This window comes from Anomaloglossus baeobatrachus, chromosome 4, assembly GCF_048569485.1.
Source record: "Anomaloglossus baeobatrachus isolate aAnoBae1 chromosome 4, aAnoBae1.hap1, whole genome shotgun sequence".
NCBI classification, from domain to species: Eukaryota; Metazoa; Chordata; class Amphibia; order Anura; family Aromobatidae; genus Anomaloglossus; species Anomaloglossus baeobatrachus.
The window spans coordinates 430,339,467-430,365,274 of record NC_134356.1 but is presented as its reverse complement, the minus strand read 5'-3'; the positions used below and the strand labels follow the sequence as shown (position 1 = coordinate 430,365,274).

General features: G+C 49.6%; 1 protein-coding gene across 2 annotated transcripts in view; it reads right to left on the bottom strand.

Annotated features, from left to right (window-relative positions):
- Positions 1-20,115, bottom strand: part of CHKB (choline kinase beta) — a 66,794-nt gene extending 46,679 nt beyond the window's left edge. For both annotated transcript variants that reach the window (XM_075345443.1, XM_075345444.1), the window contains exons 1-5: positions 19,774-20,115; positions 10,940-11,048; positions 10,607-10,720; positions 10,189-10,322; positions 5,475-5,579 (exon numbers count right to left, since the gene is read on the bottom strand). In XM_075345443.1, the coding sequence (XP_075201558.1) occupies positions 5,475-5,579; positions 10,189-10,322; positions 10,607-10,720; positions 10,940-11,048; positions 19,774-19,934 (623 nt within the window). In that variant the 5' untranslated portion in view covers positions 19,935-20,115. The remainder of the gene's footprint in view (positions 1-5,474; positions 5,580-10,188; positions 10,323-10,606; positions 10,721-10,939; positions 11,049-19,773) is intronic.
- Positions 20,116-25,808: the final 5,693 nt, after the last annotated feature.

The following is a 25,808-nucleotide window of genomic DNA, read 5'->3' as shown; positions in this document are numbered from 1 at the left end:
AACTTCTCAATTCGGAGGTAAAATCTGTATTCAGTGAAGACGTTCCCATTACTGAGATAATAGATAATAGTTATTACTGATTAGATTCTATGTAGTTGTGACGCCCTGACAAAATCAGGGTGTCACAGAAGACTGCACCCCTCTTCTAGGTGCAGGATTCTCTCCTCTTTGGCCCTCCATCACAATCCCCATACTGGTACGCAACACCAGCCATCAAAACCCTAGTCACTCCCCATGACAATAGGGACAGTGGGCGGGGCCAAGCAGATAGTGACGCCCACCTAGGGGTTCTGAGGTGTTATGGGAAGGGACAGTTGAGAGTGGAGTGGAAGAAGACAGTTTAGAGGCGAGACTGTGAACAGAGTAGTCAGGAGTTGGAGCTCCTGGGCTTCCGAATGACCTGACAACTGACTAGATGGCAGTCGGTAGACAGGGCCACAGGCGACAGAGATTCGGTCGCGGGAAACCTTAAGTGGACCGGGGCAGGGTCGTAGCCCGCCAGTACCGACAGCGAGAAACCGGTCCGGAGCCGTGCACAGACAGGGTACCTGGACCCTAGGGCGAGGAGCAGCTTTAAGCCCCTTACCAATTGACCAGCCGGGGACAAGATTTCAGGTTTCGTCCCACAGGAGGTCAGATAGAACGAGACAGAAGCCCAACAAGGGGGAGAGGGCTGCGCAATTGCCTGCTAAGATCGCACGGGTCAGTTCTCGCGGGCCACAGCTCCCAAAAGACAGTAACACTGGGAGCAGACTTCCCAGTTTCACACGGAGTAGTTAATACAAAGGACTCAAACATAAAGTGCAGGTGGAAAGGCCCCTGTTCTACTGTACCGGGGTGCGGGATCCGAACACACCCTCCGGAGGCTACTGGTAATTTGGTTTACCATCTGCACTCTGTGTCAAGTTATTTCAAAACTGAGTACACTGGCACCATCCGGTCCAACCCTGCAGACTGCACTCCGTCACACCATCCCGCCTGTAGCGGAGTCCCGGGACAACACCTCCCCTACCCGTGGAGGGGATAACATCCAGCTGCCCCACTCCATCAGTCCCGGGCACCACCTCCAGCACCACCAAAACCACCGCATACCACGGGTGGCGTCACTGACAAACCTCCCAGGGAAAGAAAAAAAAAAAAGGGGAAAGAAAAGAAAAAGGGGAAAGAAAAGAAAAAGGGGAAAGAAAAAGGGGAAAGAAAAGAAAAAGGGGAAAGAAAAGAAAAAGGGGAAAGAAAAAGGGGAAAGAAAAGAAAAAGGGGAAAGAAAAGAAAAAGGGGAAAGAAAAGAAAAAGGGGAAAGAAAAGAAAAAGGGGAAAGAAAAGAAAAAGGGGAAAGAAAAGAAAAAGGGGAAAGAAAAGAAAAAGGGGAAAGAAAAAGGGGAAAGAAAAAGGGGAAAGAAAAAGGGGAAAGAAAAAGGGGAAAGAAAAAGGGGAAAGAAAAAGGGGAAAGAAAAAGGGGAAAGAAAAAGGGGAAAGAAAAAGGGGAAAGAAAAAGGGGAAAGAAAAAGGGGAAAGAAAAAGGGGAAAGAAAAAGGGGAAAGAAAAAGGGGAAAGAAAAAGGGGAAAGAAAAAGGGGAAAGAAAAAGGGGAAAGAAAAAGGGGAAAGAAAAAGGGGAAAGAAAAAGGGGAAAGAAAAAGGGGAAAGAAAAAGGGGAAAGAAAAAGGGGAAAGAAAAAGGGGAAAGAAAAAGGGGAAAGAAAAAGGGGAAAGAAAAAGGGGAAAGAAAAAGGGGAAAGAAAAAGGGGAAAGAAAAAGGGGAAAGAAAAAGGGGAAAGAAAAAGGGGAAAGAAAAAGGGGAAAGAAAAAGGGGAAAGAAAAAGGGGAAAGAAAAAGGGGAAAGAAAAAGGGGAAAGAAAAAGGGGAAAGAAAAAGGGGAAAGAAAAAGGGGAAAGAAAAAGGGGAAAGAAAAAGGGGAAAGAAAAAGGGGAAAGAAAAAGGGGAAAGAAAAAGGGGAAAGAAAAAGGGGAAAGAAAAAGGGGAAAGAAAAAGGGGAAAGAAAAAGGGAAAAGAAAAAGGGAAAGAGTGAAAGGAAAGGAAAGAAAGAAAGAAGAGTGTGTATGTGTGTCCGGGATTGGCATCTGCACAGTCGCAGCTACAGCCACAAAATTATGCACTCACACGTCTGGACCCAGAGAGCGTCATAGGCTACGTTGTGAGGCGAAATGTTAACCCCGCGTGTTCCAATTTACCAATCAATTTTGCCCCTATCTACATAATGGGGAAAAAGTGAGACGAAAAGTGTATCCGCACCGTCGCATTTACAATCACGAAATTTTGCAGACACCTCGTGACCCAGGGAACATCATAGACTATGTTTCGACAGGAAAAATTTAACCCCGCGCTTTACAGTTCCTCTCCAAAAAACATGCCTCCATTAAAGTAAATGGAGCCTGGAACTACAGGTTATTAGTAGGAGCTGTGATTGGTTGCTATAGGAACAAAGACATTCATAGTATAAGAAGCTTATATGTGAGGGAAAAAAAAAAAAAAAAAAAAAAAGATGTCGGTGGGGAAACAGACGGGGAAAGAGACAGACGGGGAAAGAGACAGACGGGGAAAGAGACAGACGGGGAAAGAGACAGACGGGGAAAGAGACAGACGGGGAAAGAGACAGACGGGGAAAGAGACAGACGGGGAAAGAGACAGACGGGGAAAGAGACAGACGGGGAAAGAGACAGACGGGGAAAGAGACAGACGGGGAAAGAGACAGACGGGGAAAGAGACAGACGGGGAAAGAGACAGACGGGGAAAGAGACAGACGGGGAAAGAGACAGACGGGGAAAGAGACAGACGGGGAAAGAGACAGACGGGGAAAGAGACAGACGGGGAAAGAGACAGACGGGGAAAGAGACAGACGGGGAAAGAGACAGACGGGGAAAGAGACAGACGGGGAAAGAGACAGACGGGGAAAGAGACAGACGGGGAAAGAGACAGACGGGTGCTCAGACCCGGGTCCGGCTTCCCCTCGAGCCACCGCAACAACCCCAGATCCAAGCGTCTCGAGCAGCCCCCCTGCCGCAGTCTGTCCCCCTGCCCACAACATAGTGAAGCTGAGGTGGGTGGGGGAAGCTAGAGGCAGAGCGGGAACTGGGGGTGGAGGAGGCTAGAGGCAGAGCAGGGAGGGTGGGAGGCTAGAGGAGCCCCTCCCAAAAAAAAGACAGACAGTTACACTTCAAAGCTGGAAGTCGCTTTCAATGCAAGACTATGGAGTGACAGAATGAGACTCAACAGGCTAAGGTACCGCCCCGCGCTCGGCTGCAGCCGAGCCGCTCGGATCCGGGCTCGTTTGTGGGTGGCTCGAGCGTCTCTGGACCCGGGGTCAGTTCTCTCTGAAAAAGGGTGCTGGCGCTACTTAGGGGGGTGGCAGGTAGGTGTACGGCCGGAGCCGTGTTTAAGTTCGTGACGCCACCCACGGGTTGTGGTGAAGGTGGACACCACCGCTGCGGTTACTGGGCACCTGAGGCAGATGGTGATGCAGCAGCTGGGTGGTGCAGGGTGGTGCGCGGCCGGATGGCACTGTTGTACTCACTGTTATTGACACACCAGTCTCTGGTAAACAAAGTTGATGGTGGTCAGTGCCCGCAGCCGGCTGCGTCTGGTTCCCCACCCGGTTTGGTGGTCTTTGCCTGTCTCCTGCACCGTGTTGTGTATGTGTAGACTGCCTGCGCTTCAGCGATGGGAGTCCGCTCCCCGGCTGTGTGTATGTCGGGAGAGCCCATTTGCCCGCAGACGCTGGCCCGTAGGATCTCTCTGCCTGTGCGGTGGCTTTCTATCCCCCTCGGTGGGCTATTGTCTTCAGTCGGGACTTGTGTGGGAAAGGACCTATAGTCCAGACTGCAATCAGTTAATTAACTCAGTCCAGTGGATTCTGGACCTCGTTTCAGGGTCTGAGTATCCCCTGTGTGCTCCGGTTTCCAGTCGGTTCCCCGGGTAGATACCGGCGGGCCACTACCCTGTCCCGGTCCACCACGGTTCCACCGAGCAGTCTTCCCGGCTCCTGCAGGCTAAGGCCACCGTATGCCTCCTAGCCAAAGATGCCCGGGCTCTAACCCCGGCACCTGTCAGACTCCTCTCTCTACTCACTGACAACTGACTTGACTGACTTGTGTTTCCTGCCTCAGGCCCTCTGAACTCCTCGGTGGGCGTGTCCAACTGCCTGGCTCCGCCCCCTGGTGTGTCCATCACGCTCTGAGGGAGGAGACTAGGGTTTATGGTTTGGCTGGTGTTACCTAATGAGGGACTGGTGTTGTGTGTGGGGCGTCATCTGTGACTACCTGGCTAGTCCAGGGCGTCACACTAACATAGGCCTATGTGACGTGACAAGTCAGAATAGCCATAACGTGACCCAGAAGAGGAAAGAAGAAGGCAAAAAAAATAAATAAATAGTGTGCTACTTTAATAAGTTAAATTACAACAAGTTCTGCTAAATCTCTTTCTACCAAACTATATATCACTCTGCTGCGCTCCTCTGCAGTATATCATGCTGCCTGCACAGATTTACAGTGTTAGGGCTCATGCACACGTTGCGTACTTACATGCATTTATTTACACTGCGTATTTCACTGCAGCGTAAATTCATGCGTCGTGCGTATCTATGTAGATTGTGCATGAGACGTGCGCACGTTGCTTTTTTGTTTTAAAATATTTTTATTAGGTATTATATAACATATATGGGAAAGGTCATGTAAAAACATCATATTAATTTGTAATAAGTCAAATGATTTCTTACAAGTAATAAACAATTATTGATGGATAGGGAAGGAGGAAGAAAAGGGGAAGTTAGGATGTGAAGGATTGCAAAAGTTTAATAGGGAAACAGGCAAAAAAAAAAAAAAAAGGGGGGGTGAAGGGGAATGGGGAGGAACAAGGGAGTAGGAGAACCATATATCATGAATCCTTAAAAAGAAAGGAAAATATCATAGCTATTTATAAAGAATACAATTACACACCAAAAAAAAAAAAAAAACACAACTATGTACAAAATTTCTGAAACCACTTTGGCAAATAAAGACCAAAAGTTTGAAGCAATCAAATGAAGGAGGAGATTTCTTTCAAGCATGGGGAGCAAGCTGACCAATACGTTGCTTTTTTGAACGCAGGGATTTGGGTGCTAAAATTTTGATACAAATCTGTGCGTTCATAAAAGCAGCATGTCAATTAATTTGTGTGCTTTGGATGCAGCTCCCGCTCTGTCTATGGTGGGGGCAGCAGCCATAGCGCATGAAATCGACTTTTTCTACAGGAAAAACTGCATCCATTATGCAGTGTTTCTGCAGCGATTTGAAGCGCACATGTACTGTCAAATCGCTGCAGAATATTCAGCAGGTACGTGCGAACAAGGCCTTATATGTCAGCTGTGATTGAGAGTCCTAATGATTGTATTAGGCAGGTATAGAAATTGTGGACACAAGGCATGACAAATATTCTATTGCTTTCCTCAGGAGAGCTTTATAAAAAGTATCTCGAGGGCTTACTTAAGACTTTTCATTTCTTCCTCTAAGTGAAAACTCTTCAACTTGTTGAACTTCTCCACCAGAGACGCTTGCGTGAATGAGAGAGAAGAAATCTGAGACATGTACCTAGAAGAAAGTGCAGAGCACATAAGTCAGTTACAAGACGGAAGTGCTGTGCTAAAGGAAAGACGAAAGATAGCGAATGCAAGATAGTCTCCAAATAATCCCCAGCAAAAAGCATAGCACAGCTGCAATTATAGGCCACGCCATGATGGACAGAGCGCCTGTGCTTGGCTTCAATAGTCATTCTGTGCCAACACCGTCACTTTAAACAACTTCAATGCTGCAGCTTTCGCACACACGCAAAAGAAAAAAAAAATACCTGCTGCCCTTTTTGTTTAATGAAAGAGTACCCCATATTGATGAGGTTACTGCTATAGGCCTGCAACACACATCCGTAGAAAACGTGCGTTTGGTCCGTTTCTGTGTATACCAGAGACACAGCCAAACGTGCACCAATGTTATTTAAATGTTTGAGGACACATGTGCGTTTTTCATTAAGGTCCGTGGGTGTGCTACGTTTGTGTCTCCGTTTTGCACAGAAGCATGTCCGTTTTCAGCACACAACACGCAGCACGGACCCAATGAAAGTCAATGGGTCTGTGCGCAAGTCCGAGTGACACGGACGCATCTCTGTTTGTTCCCTGTACGTTTTGTGCTTTTTTTCATGTGATGTCGGTCTTTTTTCTTTTTCTGTTTCTGGATCCAGCGGTGGCCGCTATTAACCTCAGTGACAGCAGCTGATCGCGTTACTCACCTCATTTGTTGCGTGGAGCTGACAGGAGCGGCGGTGTCTTCTGCAGCTCCGGTCACCTTCATGCAGCAGAGCTGGATGCGACGCTGGAGGTCCGTGGATTACGCCGGACATGGAGGGCTTTGTCGGGGTTAATAAATTGGTGATGAGGGACTTTGTTAGTGTTTTTTATTTCTAATAAAAGGATTTTTCGTGTGTGTTTTTTAACTGTAATTTACAGATTAATCATGGAAGGTATCTCGGGGAGACGCCTGACATGATTAATCTAGGATTTAGTGGCAGCTATGGGCTGCCATTAACTCCTTATTACCCCGATTTGCCAACGCACCAGGGCAAATCGGGAAGAGCCGGGTACAGTCCCCGAACTGTCGCATATAATGTATGCGGCAATTCTGGGCGGCTGCTGACTGATATTGTTAGGCTGGGGGGCTCCCCATAACGTGGGGCTCCCCATCCTGAGAATACCAGCCTTCAGCCGTATGGCTTTATCTGGCTGGTATTAAAATAAGGGGGGGGGGGGGGGGGGACTGCACGCCGTTTTTTTTATTTATTTATTTTACTGCACAGTATAGACACACCCACCGGCTGCTGTGATTGGGTGCAGTGACACAACTGTCACTCAGCGTGGTGGGCGTGTGTGACTGCAACCAATCACAGGCGCCTTTGGGCGGGTAAAGCAGGGAATACGAGATTGATTAATGAGCGTCCGGCTTTTTTAAAATAGTAAAAGCCGCCGGAGTTTATATAACAGCCGTGCAGCGCCGCGCCGGAGATCGGGGAACGGTGAGTATGAGAGAGGGCTGCTCAATTCAGTCACTCAGGGGATTAGCGGTCACCGGTGAGTCCTTCAGGGGTGACTGCTAATCAGTACGCGGCACACAGTCAGAGCCGCGGCATGACAATGAAGTCGGGTGAAGTTCACCCGAGTTCATTCTCATCTCGCAACTCTGTCTGCCGACATGTATCAACGACATTGTGCAACACACAAACGGACATTCCACACGGACATTCCACGTACACATACACGGGCATTTTACACGTACACGGCTCAAATACGCCATCACACGGATGCCATACGTACCGGAGAAACGCCCCAAAAAAACGGAACACTGACCCGAAAAACGGACCGTAAGACACGTACTTTTTTTTGCGGAAGTGTGTTTTAGGCCATAAAGAGGCTACTATTTAGTAACGGCACCTCTGGTATATTAAAAAACTGTAGAGAGTTGTAGGATCACGCAGCCCAGAATTTCTAACCAATCGACTTCTGCTAGAAATTCGTGCCCTTTCAGGTGCCATTAGGTTTAGGTTTGAGCACTTTTGATAACGACTTTAGAAAATTCACCAGTAAAAGAGATACAATTACAGCAATACCAACATTTATATAGTTTTAGGTTTTGCACAATAAAAACTTTTACAAAAGACAAAAAATAACAATCTTTGCATTGCTGCCTTCTGAGAGCTATAGCTTTTTAGCTTTTATATTTTCCTGCTGAAGGTTCCTTGTTTTTTTGTGTGACAAGATGACTTTCTTTTAGTGATATTTTTATTTATATAAAGATTTTCTTCATCACGTTTTCCTTGACCTTGTTAGGCTGCATGATTGGGGGGGGGCAAGGTTACTTACCGGTAGCCGGTTTTTCCAGAACCCATGACAGCACCACATGAGAGAGGGATCCGCCCAGCGAGGACAGGAAACCATTCTGAATAAAAGGGCGGTACCTCTCCGCTTCATCAGTTGGCTTACCGAGAATGAGAGGACCTCCAACAATTACTAGAACCAAGCTCCATCACCAACTATAATACACACATGCACACACAGAATAGTGCACACCAAGGGTGAGAAGAAAAGGATTATATGGGTGCTGTCATGGGTTCTGGAAAAAACGGCTACCGGTAAGTAACCTCTGTGTTTTCCCCCTCACCGATGACAGCACCACGTGAGAGATTTTCAGAGACTAATGTATTAGAGAGGGACCATCGTCTCAAGTACCCTTCTACAAAACGAGAGGTCAGCCGAGGAGGATAGATCCAACCGAGAGGCAAACCTAGTGAGATAGAGTCCTATGAACACCCAATCCGGCCTATCATTGAATACCCGAATGTAGGGCTGCACTACCGATAAGGCTTCTTTCTTCCACCGCCGTATTTCAGAACAAGGTCTCCCATCAAGGACAGGAAACCAACTGATGAAGAGGAGAGGTACCGCGCTTTTATTCAGAATGGTTTCCTGTCCTCGCTGGGCGGATCCCTCTCTCACATGGTGCTGTCATGGGAGAGGGGAAAACAGCACATCATTTTTGCTGCTTTTTAATTTATGGAAGCCACTTTAGGGGTTAAATAGAATGACAGTTTCTATTGTTTATGTAAATATGTGTATTTATTGCTGTAATATGGGACTTTGATCCATGCTCATGTTCTGCAATACCTATGGATTGTGGATGCATTAGACTGATCAGTTTGTACTGGCAGAATGGCTATTAGCTCCTGCTTAACCCCTTCACGACCGGCCGATTTTTCGCCATTCTTTTTCTGAGAGACGTAACTTTTTTATTTTTCAGTCAATATGGTCATGTGAGGACTCATTTTTTGCGGAACGAGGTGTACTTTTAAATTAAACCATCAGTTTTACCATATAGTGTACTGGAAAACTGCAAAAAAATTCCAAATGCAGAAAAATTCCAAAAAAAAAAAAAGGCCATAGCACTATTGTTTTTGAGATATTTTATTCACGGTGTTCACTATATGGTAAAACTGATGTGTCATTGTGATGCCTCAGGTCAGTGCGAGTTCGTAGACACCAAACATGTATAGGTTTACTTTTATAGAAGGGGGAAAAAAAAAAAACAAAAAAAAAAACGGAAGTTTGTCCGAAAAAAGTGGTGCACGTTTTACGCCATATTCCGTGACCCGTAGCGTTCTAATTTTTCGGGATCTATGGCTCAGTGACGGCTTATTTTTTGAGTCTCGAGCTGACGTTTTTAACGGTACCATTTTTGCGCAGATGCTAAGTGTTGATCGCCTCTTATTGCATTTTGCGCAAAAGTTGTGGCGACAAAAAAAAACGTCGTTTTGGAGTTTGGAATTTTTTTAGCCGCTACGCCGTATACTGATCAGATTAATTGATTTTATATATTGATAGATCGGGCGTTTCTGAATGCGGCGATACCAAATGTGTGTATATTTTTTATTTTTTTAACCCTTTAATTTTCAATGGGGCGAATGGGGGGGGTGATTTGAACTTTTAGTTTTTTTTGATTTTTTAAAACTTTAAGTTTTTTTTTTTATTTTACTAGTCCCCCTAGGGGGCTATTGCGATCAGCAATCCGATCACTCTGCACTATCTGCTGATCACAGCTACATAGCTGTAAACAGCAGATACGCTCACTTTCTTTTTCACTGTGCCGCGGGCACAGCGAAAGTGAAAGCAATTCATGTGTAGTACAGGAGTCATCACATGACCCTGTGCTACCATGACAACTACCTGAAGTCACGTGATCGCGTCACGTGACTTCCGGTATCGGGCGGTAAGTAAAAGTTTACCGCGATTGCGCTTATAATGGTGCTGTCACATATTGACAGCGCCATTTAAGGGGTTAAACGGCACGAGCAGATAACGATTCTGCTCGTGCCTAGCAGGCACACATCTCAGCTGTGAAAATCAGCTGAGATGTGAGCCGATCGCAGCATGCTGCCGCCGGCAGACCGCGGGCAGTAACGTTATGGCTGCTAGGAAGTAATTTTATGGTCCGCGGTCATTAAGGGGTTAAAGCAGGGCCTAACAGGCACCAAACTTTACAGTTGTGGAGCAAACAATGACATCCAGGTCCACCATTACAACCATTGCCTGCCCCTGATTTTTATGTGATACACTACAATTACTGTTTACAAACAATTTAATTACAGAAAAGTTGAGCGTACTTGTCCATCGTCTTGAATAGCCATACTGGCTCTTTGTTGAATGGCATCTCCATCATGTGGAATCTGGCCAGCTTTTGTGCAATCTCACTAGAAACTTCAGGGACGCTAAGTTCTGGGGTCACCAGTCTACGACTCTGATCAAGGGAATAAAATATGAGAATTAATACTTTTACTTTCATATATTTGTATAGTATTTTAGAACAGACCTGCCCATTAGCGTTCCAAATGTCTCTAAACTATTGCATGGCAGATGGTGAGCAGTCACACCAGTCATTGGCTGGGATTGTTATCTACAATTGGGGAATAAGTTTTCCCAAAAGCAGTATGATCATCGTTATACATATATATTGTACAGAAGAATTACAAACGATTTCTAAAACCAGTCTAAATTGGGAGCCTCCCAGCCAGCGCTCCTCACCGGAATGTACTCTTCCAGACGACCTTGTGGAAAAACTCCATACAAATGTGGACCCAGAGAGCGCTCAGCGAGGATGGCAAACATTACACTCTCCAGGACCAGCGAGTCCACACCCTGCAAAACGGAAGGAAACAACACAGATTTAAGATGTACACTTTTAGGAAACAGACGTCAGTGGAGGGCTGCACGATGATCCTTTTCTTGGGAAAGTGGAGGTATACTTTGCTATAAGATACAGCCAGCTTCATCTATGAATACACAGCCAGCATACGCCACACTATTGTACATAGGATGTTCTACAATTATAAATAGGAGTCTGAAAAAACAGGCTACCTGCAAGATGGCTCCATAAATCCGCAGCAGCACTTGTCGTGGCTCCGTGGATTGTGTCTGTACGGTGTCTACGAGACTACACTTATACAGCAGGTTACTGAGGCCGCCACTGAAAGAAGAAAGAAAAGCAGATAACAAAACCACAGATATCTATGTAAAGAACCACATACGTGTCTAAAGCCCGCTTTGCACGCTACAATTTATCTTACGATGTGTCGGCGGGGTCACGTCGTAAGTGACGCACATCCGGCATTGTAAGGTACATTGTAGCGTGTAACAGCTACGTGCAATTGTGAATGAACGGTAAAACGTTCATCGCACGCACGCCGTTCATTCCTCATGAATTGCACGTCAGGTTGTTAATCATACCCAGGGTAGCACACATTGCAGTGTGTGACACCCCGGGAACGATGAACAGATCTTACCTACGTCCTGCGGCTCCCGGCCAGCAATGCGGAAGGAAGGAGGTGGGCGGGATATTTACGTCCCGCGCCCCTCCGCTTCTATTGGCCGGCTGCCGCGTGACGTTGATGTGACGCCGAACGTCCCTTCCACTCCAGGAAGTGGATGTTCACCGCCCACATCAAGGTCGTATGGAAGGTAAGTGCGTGTGACGTGGCGGGTGGGGGGGTTACTCGTGTGCGACACATTCAGCAAACTGAACAAGCCGCACATACGATGGGGCGTTGCAAATCGCATACGATATCGTATGCGAAATTGCAACGTGTAAAGCAGGCTTAAGGCTACTTTCACACTTACGTTGTGCGGCATCTGTCCCATTGCGTTGTGTGACGGATGTAATGGATGCGTTGCATATAGTGCCACAACTGATGCGACGGATCCTGCAAAACAACGCAATCCGTTGTAGCTTTTTTTTCCCCAGAGATTTACTCAACTGATCATGCGCAGTTGTGTAAAGACGGATTCAGTCACCATAGGCTTCCATTATAAAAAATGACAGACTCCGGCAGAATCCAGCACATTGCGTTTTTCTGACGCTCTGGGAAGCGCAGCAAAACGCTACTTGCTGCATTCTTTCCACCCGGTGGATGCAACGCAGCGTCTGCCGGCGGATGCAACGCAAGGCCATCCGTCACAATGAGTCATCAATACAAGTCAACGGATCCCTTAACGGATTGCGCTGTTTCCCAAAGCGGCAGATTACGACGGATGCCAAACAACGCAAGTGTGAAAGTAAAAAAAACAAAGAGAAAATTGCATGAAAAATACCCTGACTATAAATAAATAAATTGCAAGTGCTTAATAACAGGGTACTTAGTGTATACATTTTTGCAAAAAGGTAAAAAGCTGTCTCACCTCGTCAAGGTGTACCCATCTGAGACAGTCCCTAACCTACTGAAGTTAAAAACATTATCAATACCTGTCAGGTATTGCCGCAGGGGCTTGCGTTCGGTCCGTTTTTTGCCGCATGCGGCAGATTTAGCCGATGCCGCATCGAACGTTCCCTGCAAAGTTTTTTTGCTCCGGCAAAAAACACCGCATCGCGCCGCATCCGGCCGCTGCGGCGCATTTTTCAATGCATACCTATGGAGGCCGGATGCGGCGCGATGCGGAAAAAACGCATCCGGTCGCCGCATGCGGTTTTTTCCACTGCGCATGCTCAGTAGCATGCCGCAACCGGAAAAAAAACGGACGGGCCGCATGTAAAAACTTATGCAACGGATGCGGTGTTTTCGCCGCATCCGTTGCATAGTTTTCACAGCCATATTGAGCCGCAGTGCTCAAACCGGATGTGTGAAAGTAGCCTAACAGATTCTATGCAATGTGTGAATGTAGCCTAAGTGTACACTGCATTTGTGCATTCATGTTAACATACACGCTGCCAAAAATCACCCAGCAAAAATGACTAAGAAAAGTGGAGTATACTCTTTGTATTCCTCTGCACAGTACGGTATGATGGACCTCAAAACAAACCTTCACTGTATACCGTAATTGCTTGCACAGTAGTGACGTCATTACACCCCCTGCGCTGAGACGTCAGATCTCAGAGGGAGCGGGATTGAGGAGGGAGCGGAGCGCTCCCTCTTTCACCACTACATCAGAATGTTGCCTAATTTACATCATAGGTGCAGAAATGCTGCAACATCAAAAACTCCCCAGAAGCTTATTGTGAGAACATCACAAGCTCCAAATGCAAGTTTATGAGAGCCAAAACAAGGCTCTCATAGACTTACATTGAATAATGACCTGGAGCAGCCGGTTGGTCACAGACTGCTGGAGACCAACACTAACTGTATAGATAAAAGATGAAGACTGTGGCAGGTGAGTATAAAGGCCCAGTCACACACGACTTACCAGCGATCCCGAAAACGATGTGACCTGATAGGGATCGCAGGTAAGTCGCTGGGAGATCGCAGGTGAGATGTCACACAGTCAGATCTTACCAACGATGCAGGAACAATACAGGTTGCAGTAGCGACCTGTATAACGATCTCAGCAGTCACTGTGACCCTGTCACACAGCGTCAAACACAGCGATGTGTCCTGCCCAGCAAGACATCGCCTTTGAAGAAAATGGCCTGGACCATTCTGCAACGCCTAGAGATCTCACAGCAGGGGCCTGATCGCTGGTAGGTGTCACACATAACGAGATCGCTAACGGGATCGCTACTGCGTCACGGAAACCGTGACTCAGCTGCGATCTCGTTATGTGTGACGGTACCTTAAGAGTTGGGTTAGGAAACTTCTATTTAAAAACACCACTCCAGGGGTGAAATAAACACACAAAAAAAAAAAAAAAAAAAAAAAAACGAAAACCGCTGGAGTAATGCTTTAACATTACAGGCTTTCATCTGACGTGTACATTGTGAACATGAACCGATGAAGAAAGCCAAGGACACAATGTACAGAGCATTGTGAGGAACCCATTACCTGCCCCCCCCTTCCTTTCTAGCCAGTACTCCTCATTGCAACAATCATGTGAGGGAGATAAGTTCACTATGCACACACGACCTTTGTAAGAAGGGGGTGGAGGGGGTCCCACTTTTCACTATAGAGATATCATACATACATATGTGCAATGTGTGAACAAACCCTTGTTAGGTTGTGTGACACAATGTGATGTCAGGGCTTACATCTGAACCCTTAAAAACGGAATTGAGATGGATTCACCAATGGCGCTATGGATTTTAAAAACAAACAAAAAAAAAAATTTCAGCCTACCGTTGTATGCCTTCAATGTCAAAAATTTTTTGATGCAGAGGATCACCGGGATCGCAGGCCCAGGGGAATGGACTTCTAAACATGTAGAAAGAACATCCAGCACCATAACAGGAATCCAACCAGGAAATATGAGTAAGGACCATGTTTTAGGGTCTGAAACATGTTAGGTTTTTTTTTTTAATATTATGATCTAATAAAAACAGAATTTTTTTTTTATCTATTTCCTGGTTGGATTCCTGTTATGGTGCTGGATGTTTTTTCTACATGTTTTTGTTTTTCCCCAGCGCTGAAGTGGTGCTTTAAATGCAAGTCCCCTGGCCCTTCCGGCGGCTTCATTTTTTACCGACACCACTCCGGTCCCACGGCGCCATCTTGTGGCTGTAACTGCTGACTAGCCAGTAGTCACCTAACAAGCTTCCACTATGAGAGATAGAACGGGGCTCCCATAGACATGTATTGAGTTGTGATCTCCGGCAGGCTTGAAAATACATGGGAGCAGTTGGCAGGTCACATATTGCCGAGACCGGATGGAGTGACGCTGGAAAAAGATGAAGATGGTGGAGAGAACAAGACGGGGTAGAACTTAAATTTAAAGCGCCAAAAATGGCAACCAAAGCCAAAAAATAAGTCAGAGAACAAAGTGACTCCATCTGCCTTATCAAAGTCAATGGTATTCCGTATTTCAGGGCTTCAGATGTAAGCCTCAATGGAGCCACTAATGTGAAGCAAAAACGTGATGTGAACATAGCCATATAAACCCCCTTACACGAGCTTGCACTGGGGTATGCAATCAGCGATAGATACAGGGAGGTTTCTCATCATCATAAATGGGTAAACTGCAAAGTGCTTGTAAAAACAAGAAACTTCATAAAAATCCGTCATAATGGAGGAATTCACGTAGAACGTCCTGCTCATCACCTAGCTTACTGACCACCTCTGCAGCTGGGCCTCCGAGGAGTGCTGCCCTGAAGCTGGCTGTGTCACTGGGGCTGTCACACAGTGTGGGCCACTAGCCCAAAGTGTCAGGAGTGCACCACCCCATGGCAGCAGGAAGCCGGAGGAGCAGCTATAGTAGGCATAGGATTAGTACTGGGCCAAGGCTGCCCATACTGACAGTACACTGCCTGCACACGTGTATGCGGTCTGTGCCAGCAATACACACACAGGCTTGCACTTAGCCGCCATATGGCATTTTCAGCAATTCATCACTAACGCTTTGATGACCTTATAACTGCTGAGGAACACACAGGAATAGGCTGGAAGGGAAAAGCTGGGAGCAGAACACAATATGACGGCACATCATCATTATGCATTGCTTGTATAGCACCCTCATATTCCATAGCGCTTTACAGTCATCATTACTGTCCCCAATAGTACAGGGTGTCACTAGATAGTGGGAGGAAACCCACACAAACACAGATTGTACAAACTCCTTGCAGATATAGTCCTTGGTGGGATTTGAATCCAGGACCCCAGCTCTGCAAGACTGCAGTGCTAACCACTGAGCCACCGTGCTGCCCTGTATCAGGGGATTTGTCCATTTCTATATAGGTGTATGGGATGGAGGTGTGGGAAGATGCTGGGGTCCTGCCTCCTGGACTAGTCATGGTTATCAGATGCATGTTCCCCGCTAGTTTCTAAAAGTAGGATTTCTCAGAAACACGGCAGCACTTCAGTGTAACATACGGCTGCAATAATAGAGCTGGCCTCTTGATTCAAGCTCCCAATATTTCTCCATCAGGTCCAATATAGATCATACATACAGCCCCACAGTGTCCCCCTACACCAGCACACCCCACTATCACAGTGTCAGGCTGCTGGTTGGGAGAATAGCATTGTGCCCCTGATGTGCTTGCTCCCTGTGCACTTATGACTGGAGAGACTGCTTCTCTAGTACCTCTCCCACATTACGTAATGCGTCAATACGAGGTAACAGCAGGTCAGGAGAGCAGTGTACAACACGTGACCCATCTACAATCAGTTAACTTTGCACTTGCCATGTAACCAGCCCCGAGATCAGAGCGGAAACCACCTACACCATTGTGAAAGGTCAGCAGGGCCAGGAGGACAATCAGGGACTAGGAGAGCCGCCCTCCTGCAGGCTGAGCCCTCCGCTCTCCAGCACCAGGAGCCGACGACCAGCACATCTGCAGAATAGGCAACTCCTCTATGGTGCACAGATCCGGAATAGACACCATATTGCTGGGGCATTTGCTGGTATTCAACCACCCAAAAAAAGAGGTTATGCACCATGTCTACAAGTGGGGGCACAGTGTGCTGTTAACCCTTGCAGCAGCTGTATTATCTAAAAACGTACACTGTCCAGGGGGATGGATGTACCGTATTCCCTCCATACTGACAAGGCTTATAAAGAAATGGATGAAGACACCGCTAAACATCAGAACCAAACCTAGTGGGGAAACAGTAATCAATAACACATTGCCTTCCATCCAGATAACGCAGCGTTCAAGAGCGGAGCCGCTTCTGCCTCAGATATAGGGACGGGCGGTGGCATCATACATAGGGGGCATTTACACTGCGAGATCATCAGGAACAAGCGATTCTGGGAACCATCATTTCCTGATAATTGTGCAGGGAAAACAGGCTGCCCATCACCCGGCAGAAAAGCAAAGCACTCATGTATTAGATTCCATTTAAAAATCTTTGTCACCAGGTTTCTGCCCCCTAATCTGAGAGCAGCATAACATAGGGGCAGAGATCCTGATGCCAGCGATGTGTCCAGTGACTTGCAAACCTGCTGCCATACAGCCTCCATATTCATGAGCTCTGCATAACCCCACCCCCATGATGGATAGAATGCTGCCAATCAGTGGTAGGAGCAGGGTTATACACAGCTGTCTGTGTACACTGTACATGGGCAGCTGCCAATCAGCAATCAGTGGTGTGGGCAGGGTTATGTAGAGCTCAGCATTCAGAGAACTGCTACATCTGCAGCAGATGAAATTGATTTTACACTAAGCAGATCAGTAAGTGACACATTGCTGGAATCAGGGTCTCTGTCTCTACATTATCCTGCTCTCAGATGAGGTAGCAAAAACCTGGTGACAGAATCCCTTTAGTCATTGTCATTCTCAGCAGCACATCATCTTGTGTAATCAGAGACGTGCTGCACAGTACAGTGAAAGTGTATGCACAATGAACAAGCAAGAACATCGGGCTACTAAACAACATCCAATTGGCCACATAGCTGCCGGTCAGCAGCATATCGCTGCGGGTCCACTGATCTACATGCACCTAAGGCTGTGTTCACACTGGCATTGAGCGTTCCCTTTATTACATAGCCGTGACAGCTATACCAGATCAATTCCAAGACGCCGGGCGGCAGAGTCAGAAGTGTACAGACTGCGGCTATTTACAATAATATATATATGGAATAAATAGAAAGAAGCTTAATAACTGGAATAGACTCACCCCAGGTCCCAGATGTGTTCTGCTCTACTGACCCTACACTTCTATCAGCAACAGTACCTGCATACTAATTACTGGGGTCGTGCAGGTGAGGACCACTCCAGGGACCAGCACTCCCACTCTGTGCAGTACTGGCAGGAGCACCCTAGTCTCTGGACAGCGCCCACTCATCTATAGGCTCAGGAGGGGGGTCCCTGCAGCGGCCACTCATCTATATGCTTGGGTGGGGGGGTCCCTGCAGTGGCCACTCATCCGTACACTCGGGGGGGGTCCCTGCAGTGGCCACTCATTCGTACACTTGGGGGGGGGGGGGTCCCTGCAGAGGCCACTCATCCGTACACTCGGGGGGGGGGGTCCCTGCAGTGGCCACTCATTCGTACACTTGGGGGGGGGGGGTCCCTGCAGAGGCCACTCATCTATAACCTTGGGTGGGGGGGGGTCCCTGCAGTGGCCACTCATCTGTGCACTGGGGGGGGGGGGTCCCTGCAGTGGCCACTCATCTGTGCACTCGGGGAGGTCCCTGCAGTGGCCACTCATCCGTACACTCGGGGGGGCGGGGGGGGGGGTCCCTGCAGTGGCCACTCATCCGTACACTCGGGGGGGGGTCCCTGCAGTGGCCACTCATTCGTACACTTGGGGGGGGGGGGGTCCCTGCAGAGGCCACTCATCTATAACCTTGGGTGGGGGGGGTCCCTGCAGTGGCCACTCATCTGTGCACTGGGGGGGGGGGGGGTCCCTGCAGTGGCCACTCATCTGTGCACTCGGGGAGGTCCCTGCAGTGGCCACTCATCCGTACACTCGGGGGGGCGGGGGGGGGGGTCCCTGCAGTGGCCACTCATCCGTACACTCGGGGGGGGGGTCCCTGCAGTGGCCACTCATCCGTACACTCGGGGAGGGGGGGGGGGGGGTCCCTGCAGTGGCCACTCATCTGTACACTCGGGGGGGGGGGGGGAGGTCCCTGCAGAGGCCACTCATCTGTACACTCGGGGGGGGGGGGGGGTCCCTGCAGAGGCCACTCATCTGTGCACTCGGGGGGGGGGGTCCCTGCAGAGGCCACTCATCTGTGCACTCGGGGGGGGGGGTCCCTGCAGAGGCCACTCATCTGTGCACTCGGGGGGGGGTCCCTGCAGAGGCCACTCATCTGTGCACTCGGGGGGGGGTCCCTGCAGAGGCCACTCATCTGTGCACTCGGGGGGGGTCCCTGCAGAGGCCACTCATCTGTGCACTCGGGGGGGGTCCCTGCAGAGGCCACTCATCTGTGCACTCGGGGGGGGGGTCCCTGCAGAGGCCACTCATCTGTGCACTCGGGGGGGGGGTCCCTGCAGAGGCCACTCATCTGTGCACTCGGGGGGGGGTCCCTGCAGAGGCCACTCATCTGTGCACTCGGGGGGGGGGTCCCTGCAGAGGCCACTCATCTGTGCACTCGGGGGGGGTCCCTGCAGAGGCCACTCATCTGTGCACTCGGGGGGGGGTCCCTGCAGAGGCCACTCATCTGTGCACTCGGGGGGGGTCCCTGCAGAGGCCACTCATCTGTGCACTCGGGGGGGGGTCCCTGCAGAGGCCACTCATCTGTGCACTCGGGGGGGGGTCCCTGCAGAGGCCACTCATCTGTGCACTCGGGGGGTCCCTGCAGAGGCCACTCATCTGTGCACTCGGGGGGGGTCCCTGCAGAGGCCACTCATCTGTACACTCGGGGGGGGGGGGGGGTCCCTGCAGTGGCCACTCATCTGTACACTCGGGGGGGGGGGGGTCCCTGCAGTGGCCACTCATCTGTGCACTCGGGGGGGGGTCCCTGCAGAGGCCACTCATCTGTGCACTCGGGGGGGGGTCCCTGCAGTGGCCACTCATCTGTACACTCAGGGGGGTCCCTGCAGTGGCCACTCATCTGTACACTGAGGGGGGTCCCTGCAGTGGCCACTCATCTGTACACTGAGGGGGGTCCCTGCAGAGGCCACTCATCTGTGCACTCGGGGGGGGGGTCCCTGCAGAGGCCACTCATCTGTACACTGAGGGGGGTCCCTGCAGTGGCCACTCATCTGTACACTCGGGGGGGGTCCCTGCAGAGGCCACTCATCTGTGCACTCGGGGGGGTCCCTGCAGAGGCCACTCATCTGTGCACTCGGGGGGGTCCCTGCAGAGGCCACTCATCTGTGCACTCGGGGGGGTCCCTGCAGTGGCCACTCATCTGTACACTCGGGGGTCCCTGCAGCATTCAGCCATTACCTGACCACAGACACCCTCATCTGCTCCGGCCGGATGCTCCGCCAGGCTCCTCGGAGGTACTCCCGGCACAGGGTGTGCGCTCTGCTCCGCAGCTCCTCGCTCAGCTCCAGTCGCCGTCCTCCCGGAGACAGCGGCACCGGCGTCCCGTTACCAGAGGCCATGGTGCGCTCCGGAGTGACAGCTGAGCCGGCGTCAGTCCCTGCCGGTAATGTGACACCTACCAGCAGTCACCCCATCACCTACTGTACCCGTAACACAGGGCATGCCGGGCACAGCCAGCCATACCGCCCACCCCAGGGGCGGCACCGGGCAATCTGCCGGCACACCCTGGAGTCTGCAAGGAGGCGGTGCTACTTGGAGTCAGCATTTCTATTCCATCCAATCAGAGCGCGGACTCGCCCACCTTTCACGACACGCCAGGCAGAGTGACGCCTCAGCTCATCACGTGATGTCTGCAGCGCTAATGATGACCGAGGCACATAATGCAGCCATACAGCGCTGTCTGCGGCGGCCGCCATTTTATTGAGGACTGGATGTGGTTTCTGATAGGATGTCATAGAGGCAGGCCACGCCCCTTCCGTCTGTCATCTCTTGACTTCGTGTCTTGGCGGGAGTTTTCCATACGGCAAGGTGAGAGTAGCTGCGCTGTGACGTGTCTTACAGAATGAGATATAACCTGCATGGCTCGTGTGCCGCTATATGTACCCTATACCTACAGCGAGCGGTATGCTGGACTGGGAGAGCCACAACCCGCCAGGAGGGCAGTGTGCCGGAGCAAGCGGCAACCAGTCTCCATGCAGGCTATTGTAATCCTCAGTCTGCGGGAGATTCTGCCAGGCCTCCATAACCCTGCTCATATACATAACCGCGTATACAGGCAGCGGCAGTCCAATAATGCACAGCGCCTGCTGTTTTCGGAGGTGGGTAGTGTATGCGCCCCCTCGCACCTCTTGGGGGCCTGTGCAAATCAATATTGCACAACTCCTCTTGTTTTGGAGGTGGGAATGAGCCCCCTTACCCCTTGGGCCCCTGTGCAGCTGCAGAGGTTGCACCAATGACATGTCCACCCCTGTACCGATGTATGACTGTCTGTTTAGAACAGCCACATCAGCAGATGATATAAACAGTCCGGCTGCGATCTGTAGTTCTAGACGTGAATATATGGGTCCAGCATGGGTAACTCGGGGGATGTATGCTTAGAACACCAGAGCTGCACCCTAATTATAGTTGGCTCTTTGACAGCCGACAATGTTAATACTGAATAAAAATCACTGTTGAAGTACAATAACTGATATTACCTCCATATAGTGTGAATCAGTCCTGCAGACCATACGAGCATGCATAGTTACAGCGGGGGATGTCCTGTTATTGACTTTTCCATCTGGCCCAGACAGTTATGGCAACTTCTCCCAGCCACCACTTGTATGTGCAGAGTTTGCAACACTGCCTCATTTAACGTCACATCTCCAGCACTGTCCATCTCCACCTATATCCATCTTACACTATCCCACCCAGCTGAGACTTCCAGTTCTGTTCACTTTGCTGCCCCTGCTATGTTGTGTGCCAGACTAAGGCCTCATTCATACATTATTTTCCATGTAAGGGAAAAATAGATACATTTTCTTGATTAGTCACCAGTTTAACTCGGATGTTGAAACAAAACATAATTTCTCCACCCTCACCAATGTGACAGGCCATTAAAATAGTGATGTCACCCTAGTGCAGTCCGATTATTTTTCACAGACCCATAGATGTATTGTCACTTGATTTGACACTTAAAGCGCACCAATCACCAGGATTTTCCTATATAACCTAAAGCCAGTGCTATACTGGCACTATCACGCTGATTCTATACATACCTGTAGTGGTCAGCTCGGATGCAGGGCTGTGGAGTTGGTAAGCCAAACCTTCGACTTAGACTCCTCAATTTCCCTTGCACAGACGCCACGACTCTGACTCCAACATATATTGCTTATAGTCAAGTGAAAAATGTATTGTAGTACAATGTGATCAGACATTTAATCATCTTTATGATACAATAATCAAGATATTTAGATAGAACATAAAATATATTTATTGGAATACAACTTTAGAACACAAAAAACTGTAATAAATTGTAAATATGTAATACACTATGTAATATACAGTAGATTACATATATATCTTGTGTGTATATGTGTAATATATATATATATATATATCTCACTATGTAATAGACTATGTAAGTGGCAAAAAAGTTTTCAACAAAAACATAGTAAATAACATTTGTGCAGTCTATGAATTTGTTGTAAGAAATAGAATTGCCTCCATAAGATCCTCCTTTGCAGATGATCTCAAATCTGACCTAATAATGTTAAGGCTAGAGAACAACCTCTCTACAGTAACTTGGGTTGGAGACAAAGCCGTAACCACATGGGCAACATCTTTAACAATTTCCGGGTATAAGGAATTGCCTCATGCACAGTCAGTTTTGATGAATGGTTTAATTTTTCTATTTCTTTGAGAGCAAGTGAAAAATTTTATTGAAATCTGGTCAATCTGCTGCTATAGAAGACAGAGTGAAATCTTTTTTCTTGCGGCAACGCTTTGCCTGCTCCATGTCATCCAAATACTTGTCAAAGTTAAACTCCTCATTTGATGAGGATGAAGATATGGCAGCAGTAGCACTGTCAGGCCCCAAGTCCTCTTGCGCCTCTCAGACCTGTAGCTGCTCATCATAACTGCTACCTCAGTCAAAGCTTCTTTTCCGTTAGTAAGCTGTTGATAATCAAGCAGTAGATGATGACTTGGGTCCACATAAACAGCTGCCAGAAGAATTTTGTTTTCCAATAGCTGTTTCTCTCTGTTTCATTGAAGCAGAAATGCAATCTGGGATTAAACATCCTCTTTGGGACAGGCAAAATAGCAAGTTCTTCCACTCCCTTATGAAAATGTCAGGAGTTAAATCCTCAGCTTGTAATTTTTTTATTCACGGTAAATGGGTGATTAAGCAATTCCTTCAATTCAGCCACCTGTGTCCATTGACCTTCATTTAAGGTTACTTGAGGGTTCACCATATCTATAAGAAACAATTTTAGTTCAAGCAATCGCTCAGTCATTAAATAAGTGCTGCGTCACCGAGTGGCTTGATCAACAATTGCCCCTTTCCCAGCACGTCTCTTAATGATGGAATCAATTTTAGGGGTTCCAGCGGCAATAACAAATTTCCTCACTTTTCCAATCAGATTTCCAGCATGTCCGCCGAGTTTCACATCTCTGGCTTTTCGCTGGTTTGGCGGATGCAGCGCATGCCAGTACAGTACGATACAGTGGCAGTGCCGCAACTTCCGCGTCACATGATCGCATGTGACCGGCATTTGTCGCGCTGCCACTGTACTGTATACACTGTACTGGAGTGGCCGCATCCGCCAAACCGGCAAAAAGCCGGATGTGTGAAACTGGGGTCCTTCTTGCAGACTCTCTTATTGCCATCTGCAGCATGTGCACAACACAGCGCATGTGATGACTATGAAAGTGTTTTGAAGCATCTTCAACAAGATTTAATCCTAAAGTATCATTTTGCTCTTCTTCTGTTGTAATATCTGTTTGTTCCTCAGTTACATGAACAGCGCTGTGGCTCCATCTCACAGATACTGAATCCTAAATTTCTCTATCGTTTCATTGGGGGACACAGGACCATGGGTTATGCTGCTGTCACTAGGAGGCTGACACTAAGTAGACATGAAAAGTTAGCTCCTCCCTAGCAGTATACACCCCGAGCCGGAGGCGGGCTCAGATCAGTTTTTAGCTTAGTGTCGTAGGAGGCTGATGTGGGCCGTCTCGGCCCCCCTCAGCCAATTGCTTTTTTGCGTTTTTTCTACTATTTCGGCGCCGCTCAGCGCTCTCATACCTGCCTTTTTCTCTATGCAGGTATTTTCGTCACTCTTACTTCGCAGCCCTGTCGGTACCACTCCCCAGGGTCGCAGGGGTTTGAGATCTTGGGCCCTCTCCCCCGTTCGCCCCCGCTGGTACCACTCCCGGGGGTGTTCGTGTGGGCAGGTTTGTCGTGGGCACCCCTGATTCGCCCGGAGGTATCACCCCAATGGGCCTACAGGGGCATTCAGCAGGGATGGATTATGGCAGCGCGCTGTGTTTTGATGGGCCCTCACCGCTGCTCTCTGCTGCTGGGGGCTCCTTCCCCCATCATGACGTCCACTTCCCTGCCTTTTACACGCTCTCTCCCGGAGTCTGCCGTCTCCCAGGGCGAGGGCACTGTTCACAGGCAGGGGCTGGGTGCCCTGCCTGCACCGCTTTCATTGCTGGACCTCCGCCGCCGAGTCAGGTAGGATCGTTCCCTGCTCCCTGCCCTCCTCCTCGGCCGGCTCCTAACTTTAGTCCCCGGTCTCGGCCTAGCCGCGCTTGCACCTTAGCCACGCCCCCCGCCGCAGCGCTGTGACCGCCGCTTGTCTGGCCCAGCTTCCCCCCACCCTGCAGCCCCCTGGCTGAGAGTGGGGGCGGTTACTTTCGTTTTCTTCGCGCCGATTCGGCGCTCCTCCCCCAGCCTGCTCCAGCGTCCCCGCGCCATATTGCTGTTTCTCTGAAGCTGCAGCGCCGGCGTTTCCATATTGCACCGCATCTCTGGTAGCTCCTTCCTCCAGGATCCCTCTGCTGGGCTGGTGGGCGGCACACAGGACCGGGGTAAGCTCTGCTCCTCAGGAGTAGCCCTCACTAGACAGCGTTTTTCCCTTAATTAGGGACGAGTTAACCCTCTCCTGTCTCCTTCCTAGCAGCACCAGGGAGAGTTATCCTTTCACCATGCCTAATACTAAGTCCACCCGTCCCAAGCAGGCCCCCTTTGCCTTATTCTTTGCATGCTCCTCCTGCAAAACCAAGTTTTCCCAAGGCCAGGACGAGCCACTATGCTCCGTCTGTTCTGATAACGCGCAGCACCTGCAGGACCCCTCGGCCGACGCTTCTGAGACCGCAGCGCCAGATGCTACAGGCCCCTGCGTCCCGCCCTCCCCCGCATGGCTAGCGTCACTGTCCCAGTCCGTAGAGTCCCTCTCTGAGGCTTCTCGGACCATCGCGCAAGCACTGCGCCTGCTGCCGTCGCTTACCCAGACGCCTGCAGACCCGACGCTACCGCCGCCGGAGCAAGTAAGCCCCGTTGCAGGGACCTCCTCGGCTGCGCAGAAGCGTACCCGTAAGGTATCTTCTTCAGACTCTTCGCAGGTTTCACCTTCACCACCAGGGCCGTCCCATCATTCCTCCCGGGAACATTCTGACTGCTCCGATGATGAAGACGATGCAGCACCCGTGCTGGACGCTGAGCAGGCGGCTGATATTCGGCGTATGGTGAATAGCCTGGTGGAGGCAGTGAACCAGACCCTAAAGGTACAAGTGGACCCTGTCTCCTCTCAGAGCACCCAAGTCTCGTTTAAGCGATTGAGGCGGCCACAGAGCACTTTCAGCGGACATCCGGAATTTGCCGACTTGCTGCGCACCCACAGGCAGCAGCCAGACAAGGTATTTACCAGCAGCAGGTACATTAATCTACACTATCCTTTTCCAGAGGATCTTAAAAAGGACTGGGCGGGCTCTCCTGTGGTCGACCCCCCAATCTCCCGCCTATCCTCTCACACAGTCCTTCCACTCACTGACGGTACGTCCCTCAGAGATCCCACGGACCGTACTATTGACAGGTTGGCCCGTTCCGCCTTCGAGGCGGCGGGCACTTCCCTCTCACCAGCCTTTGCCTCGGTTTGGGTCGCGAAGGCACTGATGTCCTGGGCAGACACGCTACGCGGCGGACTCCGAGCAGTTTCTGCCAATCCAGATCTGGTCCTCATCTCCTCGCAGATTACCCTCGCGGGTGAGTATCTGCTCAACGCAGCCCTAGCATCTGCCAATTGCGCGGCCCAGGCCGCCAGCAACAACGTGGCCATCCGCCGAGCACTCTGGCTCCGTTCCTGGAACGCGGACGCGGCCTCTAAGAAGTCGCTGACTTCTCTGCCTTTCCTAGGGGAACGTCTTTTTGGAGAGAGACTGGACAAGTT